This window comes from Chrysochloris asiatica, unplaced genomic scaffold (assembly GCF_000296735.1).
Source record: "Chrysochloris asiatica unplaced genomic scaffold, ChrAsi1.0 scaffold00006, whole genome shotgun sequence".
NCBI classification, from domain to species: domain Eukaryota; kingdom Metazoa; phylum Chordata; class Mammalia; order Afrosoricida; family Chrysochloridae; genus Chrysochloris; species Chrysochloris asiatica.
In genome coordinates, this window is record NW_006408524.1 from 32,963,866 (window position 1) to 32,971,754 (window position 7,889).

Genomic DNA, 7,889 nt, shown 5'->3' on the forward strand with positions numbered 1-7,889 from the left:
AATTAGGTAGCTCAAAATTGCAATCACATGATGATGGCTTTTTCTAATTCCTGGCATTTTTAAGGAAACTGCAATTAATGCCTCTGTTTACTCTCAGAATCAGCATTTAACTTTTTAAAAGTCTTGTCTCACATCCTTCCAGAAGATAGGAAGATAAAAAGATAAAATAAATAACTATTCATAGAAGGAAATTTTCCCTCAAAGCTTTTCTCCTCCACCTTTGAGTGTGATGATATTGATTAGAATTAAACCCCAAATTTGAACAACTGTGCATTAGGTCCTTAAAATGAATATCATTATAGAAGGAGACCAAAGCAATGAAGTTAATTCTCTTTTATTTGTTAAACAGAGTTCCCTCCTTCCCCCACCCCTTCCTCCTTCTGGGCTGGCCTGTCACGCCTTCTCAACACGCTAAAATCATTCAGAGCGACTTGCAGGGAGAAACACGACATTTATGGTAAGCGTCAGCCTTCAGAGAAAGAAAGCAGTTCATTAATTTACTTCACACTTACTTGAAAGTATGAGAGTGTGTACCTTATCCCCTTAATCAATAGATTTGATGTTCAGTCAATATTCCAACACGTTAAAACGGGATCAGAAACACTCTCATACCACAAACATCAGTCTCAACTCTGCATAATGAAACTTACACAAATGATACAATCTGACTTTGGAGTTCAGTAAACCCTAGGGGGAGTTTTTTACAACTGTGATGCACTTGAGGATTCAAATACAACAATTTAAAAAAAGAGATATGTTTCCTTACTCAAGACAAAACAATCTCTCCACTAGTCACATTTAACCAATTCCACCTTAAAATTGGACTTCTGGGAGCATTTGTAACTAACTAAAAATATGAATTACTGTCTTAAAACATGAATGTTCAACAGGGCTCCAAGGTCTCTGGACTTTTTGCTACACTGGTGTGGTGTTTATTGCTGCTGAGGATGTTCCCTTGTGGTGGTAGTAAAATTGTAATGACATTTCTGAAAATAAATAATAACTCAAATGGCATGGAAGTGTCTCAAACCTACCGAATTTGAACAGAGTGTATTACTATGTACACACACTCATGGATCTCTGGCCGAAATGCCATTAGACACAGATGCCTATGTAAGTGTGGTCTTAAATGAGTCTAACGATTGCCTTGAGTCTCTGATAACTAGATGTCGCCGATTTCAAATTCCTATTTTTTTTCCGCAGAAAGAGGCAGTTTCCTGTGAAAACTTCTAAATTTCATAAACTGTTCTTTAATTTCTCACCAAAAACAGTGCTTTCTTGTGATCCCTTTACATCGAAATTTACTTAACGCCACAGAACTGACACACCCGATCTTCTACAGTGAGTGAGATTTGCGCTTCCAGAACCGAATCCAACCTCAAGGGGAAAAAATGTCTCTGCGTCGAAGTAACTACTCGTGGGCGCAGGCGCACACGTGCCCCAACGCACACCTAAAATTCCCCCCTTAAGATTCCCAACCTTTCTACCAGCTCTGTTTAAAAAATGGAAGGACAGTGCCCAATAAATTAAGAAGAAAAAGAAGAAATCATTCGAGACTTTAGTTACAAGGAGCCAGAGGAAGCTGGCGACGGTGCTAGCATTTTGGAATATTTATTTATTCAGCCTAGCTCAACTTCAGTTTCACTCTTCAAATTTCATGGCTCCTATTCGCCAGCTTTGTTGCACGAGTGTCTGTATGTGCGCGCATACACACAAACACATACAAGCGCGCATACTCTCCCTCTTCTCACACAAATACACACAAGCACACCCTTGCTCTCTCCACCAAGCGCACACACTCATGCACCTATTTTTCTGTCTCACATTCACACTTCATCCCAAGACGAAACACACACTCCTCTCTTCTCGCCACTTTCCTGCGCTTTCGCCTCTATATCCTCCCAGGTTTGTCACGCAGTTACACTATGTATGGTACACTCACACCCTTCCCGTCCTCGCTTTACTACTCTGTCCACACAACTGTCGCTCATCGTTCTCTGCAATGTTCCCCACACAGTCACACTCACCTTCTCTCCCCCCCCCCCCCATCTCTTTCTTCTCCCAAGCTCGGTCACTGAGGCTCACAATTGCATTTGTCACACACACACTCACAATGCTTTGTAATACACAGTCGCACCCTCCCCTCCCGCTACCGCTTCCCCCTCCCTCCGGTGGCCGACAGCGGCGCCGATGACCTCACGGCGCGCGCGCGGCGCTGCCCGGCGAGGCCGCAGATTGGCTGGCCGCGCCTCCGCGGCACTTCAAAGCCGGAGAGGGAGCTACAATTGTGGTGGAATGGGCGGAACTGATCATTGTATTGCACACCTCTAAAAAAAACACTGCCTCTGATTTATCAATATAAAAAAGATCCTCTGAGAGGAGGAGGGCACTTTTGTGTGATGGCAACTTCACTTCTAGGGGTGAGTCTCAGGATTTTCTCTTGCTGGTTTAATGAGTTTCCTTTTATTGCCGATCCGAGGGGGTTAAAGTCGCCCCGGCCAGGCCACGGGCTACCAGTCTCTATTGAGAGCTTTTTTTTTTTTTTTTTTTTCTCTCCCTTGTCTTTAAATACAAGTGAGTTTGGAGAAAAGAAAGAGGGGGAGAGGGGGGCAGAGTCACTTTTTTCAGCGAAGGAAAAGGTTCGAAGGGCATTTAGACAAGCCACTTTGCAGCGCCCGGGCGCTCTCTGGCCGGGAGACGTGCGCCCAGCCTATTTTACTTGCGACGAATTTGGGAGTAAAGAGAGCAAGTTTTTCTTCCCGGGCAAACTGCAGATTCTCCCTTTTCCCCTTAAAAATTCCGCAGCTCGCCTGGTCTTGCAGGTACGTTGAGTTCGTCTAGTTTATACTATCGTAGCTATGCCCCCCCCTCTTAAAAAAAAAAAAAAAAAAAGTGAAAAGGAAAGCAGGAAAAGCGAGAGAGCTTTTATACTTCGACCTTTTTTTGGTCTGGGAGAAACTAGCCAGGATGGGTTTCTGGGGACCGGAACAAGATTTTCAAAACTCGCTCTGGATTACCGGGGACGCGCTTTTAAAAGCAATCCGATGGTCTTTTCCCAGGCTTCTCGGCAAAGGAAACTTCCTCCCCATTCTGGACTTTTTTGCGTGTTTGTTTGTTTCGAAGTGTCTGGGGCCTTATGTGCACGAGAGTGTTTTAGGTGAGAATACTTGTCAAACTCTTCTTAGCTCGGCGCTTTGCTCCGGAATCAGACGCCGGCAGCCAAACTTGCTTCCTCCTGTAGAGTAGGAAGCAGCTGGGCGCCGGGGCTATTGAGGGTGCCAGGTGAGTTGGTGGCGGCGCGCCGCAGCCAGAGATGGGGTATAATGGGGGCGTGTGGAAGGCTAGCAGAGGACTGATACACATTTCTCCTCCCTCCCCCCTCGGCCCCTTGCCCACCTCCCCTCCCCCACCCCTTCTCCTCTCCTCCTTCTCGCAGGAAGAACCGAGGTTGGGATCGACTCCTCTGGCCATGCTCGCTGCTACCTGCAATAAGATTGGCAGTCCCAGCCCGTCTCCCTCTTCCCTCTCAGACAGCTCTTCTTCCTTCGGCAAAGGCTTTCACCCCTGGAAACGCTCCTCTTCTTCCTCCTCCGGCAGTTGCAACGTGGTGGGCTCCAGTCTCTCCAGTTTCGGCGTGTCGGGGACCTCCAGGAACGGCGGCTCGTCTTCGGCGGCTGCGGCAGCCGCAGCGGCGGCAGCAGCGGCCGCGGCCCTGGTGTCCGACTCATTCAGCTGCGGCGGCTCGCCAGGCTCTAGCGCCTTCTCCCTCACCTCCAGCAGCGCCGCCGCCGCCGCGGCTGCTGCAGCCGCCGCCGCATCCAGCTCGCCTTTCGCTAACGACTACTCGGTGTTCCAGGCGCCCGGAGTGTCCGGGGGCAGCGGCGGCGGGGGCGGCGGGGGCGGCGGGGGCTCCTCTGCTCACTCGCAGGACGGCACCCACCAGCCGGTGTTCATCTCCAAGGTGCACACCTCGGTGGACGGGCTGCAGGGTATCTACCCGCGCGTGGGTATGGCGCATCCATACGAATCGTGGTTCAAGCCCTCGCATCCCGGCCTGGGCGCCGCGGGCGACGTGGGCTCGGCGGGTGCCTCCAGTTGGTGGGACGTGGGCGCGGGCTGGATCGACGTGCAGAACCCGAACAGCGCAGCGGCGCTCCCCGGCTCGCTGCACCCTGCCGCCGGGGGGCTCCAAACCTCGCTGCATTCGCCGCTCGGAGGCTACAACTCGGATTACTCAGGCCTGAGCCACTCGGCCTTCAGCAGCGGTGCCTCCTCGCACTTGCTCAGCCCCGCCGGGCAACACCTCATGGACGGCTTCAAGCCGGTGCTGCCTGGCTCTTACCCGGATTCGGCCCCGTCGCCGCTGGCCGGTGCCGGGGGTTCTATGCTGAGCGCTGGGCCCTCGGCACCTCTGGGGGGCTCCCCCCGCTCCTCGGCGCGTCGCTACTCGGGTCGAGCCACCTGCGACTGCCCCAACTGCCAGGAGGCTGAGAGGCTGGGCCCGGCTGGGGCAAGCCTGCGACGCAAGGGCTTGCACAGCTGCCACATCCCGGGCTGCGGCAAGGTGTATGGCAAGACGTCGCACCTCAAGGCGCACCTACGCTGGCACACGGGCGAGCGGCCTTTTGTGTGCAACTGGCTCTTCTGCGGTAAGCGCTTCACGCGCTCAGACGAGTTGCAGCGGCACCTGCGGACCCACACTGGCGAGAAGCGCTTCGCCTGTCCGGTGTGCAACAAACGCTTCATGCGCAGCGATCACCTTAGCAAGCACGTGAAGACGCACAGCGGCGGCGGCGGCGGCGGCTCTGCTGGCTCGGGCAGCGGCGGCAAGAAGGGCAGCGACACCGACAGCGAGCACAGCGCCGCGGGCAGCCCGCCTTGCCACTCCCCAGAGCTGCTGCAGCCCCCAGAGCCCGGGCACCGCAACGGCTTAGAGTGACGCGCATCCCCCGCCCGCCCCTCTCTCAGACCCCCTCCCACTCCGCTTAGGTCCCTTCTGCCCTGGCCTCAATTCCAGCCTCTTTACTGTCCCTTGCGCTCTCTTTCTCTCTCTATCCTCCCCATGTATGTAACTTTGTAAAGGGAATATGGACATGTAAGTAACATGCGCTGTTGTCCGGGTCCCTGCCTTTCTCTTTACACTGGATAACTGTACCCGAGCCCCGAAATGCTCAAATCAGCGCCTCGCAGTCCTGGTAGTTCTTGTTCATCTCTCCTCGTCTTCCCTCCTCCTTCCACAAATTGTGACCGGCATACGTTTCAGAGGCAGCGGAGCTAGAGCTGGACACATCCAGTGCCTGGAAGACTGCGGGTCTTCATTGGGGCGGGAACCAGGTTGAGCCTTGGGGAGAGGGAGGCAGGAGGCCGAATCACGGCTTTTTCGCCCGGAAACTAACGGCTGGGGTACAGAAACGAAGTTCTGGGTACCTGGCTTCGGAGAGCCCTGCCTGGACACTGCGCGCCGCTGTCCGCCCAACTTGGTGTCGTTTGAGCTCCATAGGGCAACCATCCGCACCGAAACCCATGAGTGTGCAGAGTTTTAGCCCTCCCAACGTCAGCTCTGCCTCTTTTTCTTTGTTCCCTGAGGTGGAACCGAGGCAAGTTTTAGCAAAGGGCAGTCTTGGCGAATAGTTGTAGCAGTTTTCTTTCATCTTTATAGCATTTTTTTTTTTAATCTAAAAAAGAACAACTAAGAAACTTTTCCACTTGGTTTCCTTTCTAGATAGTTTTGCCTCTAGCAGTGAGCAAGTCTTTCTCTTGAAACTGTGCTAATATTGATCCCAAAGTTATTTTGATCGCATTAACTTAACTTATGGGGTGGGGGCGGGGGTGAGGGTCGGTGTCTTTTTCTTATGCAAAAATGCCCCTTTCCGGTGAGACCAGATTAACTATCACCATGTTTGTCCTTTTCTACCTCGTTTTTTCACCCCTTCAGAGCTTAATCTCCCAATCTGTTTTGTTCGTCCAGCCGTCCATTTGTATAGTACCCATTTCTGCAAATTCTTGCAATTCACTGAAGATTTTTACGGTTAATCTTTTTTTTTTTTTTTTGTGATTTAAACTTATAAAACAAGTGAAGAAGCTATTTTATTTCAGACGAGGCTGTAGTTTAAATGCCAAAAGAGGGAAAATAGGAAAGAAAAAAAAAAAAACCTTTGTAAAATATATCTAAACCTAATGGTTTGTACAACTGGAGAATCGTTCTAGATTAGTTACCGATTAATTATATAACTCCACCGGTGTAAGGGTGCGAGGTGCAGTTGTCCGGGAGACGATTTTGTATAGTATTTTTTCTTGTACATTACTTCCAGTAAATATTTGAAAATATATTGAAGCTTGATTTTTTTTTTTTGTCACAAGAAAAATATTAAGAGTTATTGTTGCAGTTCTGATGAGCTGCAGGATTTTCGAACTCACTTCTGGAGGTGCAGAGCCACAAACGCACTTTCAGGGCCTAGTTTTGCTCGAATATGACTTTAGATAGGTATCAAGCTGTAACTAAGACAATATTTGATAAATGTTGGATGACACTTAATTTAATGGAGCATGTACTTATTTGCATTTGCTGGCAGTTCAGGCATAGTTAAAGTGAGAGTTCTCCTATATTTCATAACTGGGTCTGCCAAAACCCATGTATTAAATAAATTGTCCAAGTGAAACTTAACTAACTTTGGCCTTTGTGTATTTCCTGAAGGTAATAGTGTTAATTGTTATAAACACTCCTGACACTACATTTAGATGTTTGCAGATTCTGCAAACTAATTGTTCATTGTAATGTTGAAATAATTTGGATATTTCACATTGAAATGAAAAGCCTTTCTCTGGAACATTTTAGACTTGCATTTTAAATGCATGAAATGTAATTGATTTATTTGTAATATTCTAAATAGTATTAATAAACTGAGATAAAAGACTAGGCCAGTTAATTTGTTTTATTTTTCCCTTTTTTAACTATAGAAATTTACATTTTATCTTCAGTTAAATGTCTAATTTAAGCAGAATATAACACTGTTTTTGTGGTAATATTTAAATGCCTATGAGATAATAATACTTAAATGGAAAGACCTGTTTGGCTAAGCTGTGTTCTCTATTTGCTAAGATAAAGATTATGTGTCTAAAAAATGTAATTAATTATTTACCAGTAGATTTTAGTTCATAGCATCAGCATTTACTGACCTCTTAAAATTTGTATTGAGTCACCAAATAATGTAATGAAATTTCCCTGTTCTGCTTCCTTCTCACTCTCCAAAATGAGTTCCGAGTTGGCCACTGATTGCATTTAGTATTTAAAAGGCCAAGCCTTACATTAGAAGATCAATACTTCTAAAATAAAAACATGCTTTGGGGATAACTTTTGTTATTAGGAGGTGGAAGAGGTCAAGCTAACAAAAGCTTGTTTTTGGCATTCCATGTCTTAGCTAAGAGGTAAATATCAGTAGTAGATTCCTGTTGAAATGAGTTATCTGTTCCTTTAAAGTCTCTAAACAACCACCAAAGAAAAAAAGGTTAAACCTTAATCTATTTACTAGGCTATTGTTCATAGGTGTCAATGATGCCACTAAAAAAATATTGTCTTGTTTTGTCTAAGTGCATTTAAGCAATGGGTGTTGCTTGAGCCATACTTTGAAACATAAAATACTTTAAATGTTGATTGATGTTATATCAAACTATTTCACAGTTAGATTAATAATATTATTTTAAATCAAATTGAATAAAAAAGTTAGTGTGTTCAGATTCATTTAAGTTCAGCTTCTTTCTTTCTGTTTGCATTCCCTCTACCCCAAATACAGTCTGGGTATGCATCTTGAACTGAAAATTTTCCACTGAAATTTATATAAAGTCATTACTAACTATGTAAACATGTGAAAATACAGAGTGCTATGACTATT

At 47.0% G+C, this 7,889-nt stretch overlaps 1 protein-coding gene across 2 annotated transcripts; it reads left to right on the top strand.

Moving 5' to 3' along the window:
- Positions 1–2,308: 2,308 nt before the first annotated feature.
- Positions 2,309–6,921, top strand: SP8 (Sp8 transcription factor). 2 transcript variants are annotated; one of them, XM_006832226.1, is made up of 3 exons: positions 2,309–2,420; positions 3,186–3,282; positions 3,437–6,921. In XM_006832226.1, exon 3 carries the CDS (start codon positions 3,470–3,472, stop codon positions 4,937–4,939), a length of 1,470 nt encoding a protein of 489 aa, XP_006832289.1. In that variant the 5' UTR covers positions 2,309–2,420; positions 3,186–3,282; positions 3,437–3,469; the 3' UTR covers positions 4,940–6,921. The 2 variants fall into 2 exon arrangements, with proteins under 2 accessions (XP_006832289.1, XP_006832288.1); XM_006832225.1 differs by lacking the exon at positions 3,186–3,282 and having other exon boundaries at positions 2,315–2,420.
- The last annotated feature ends 968 nt before the right edge of the window (positions 6,922–7,889 follow it).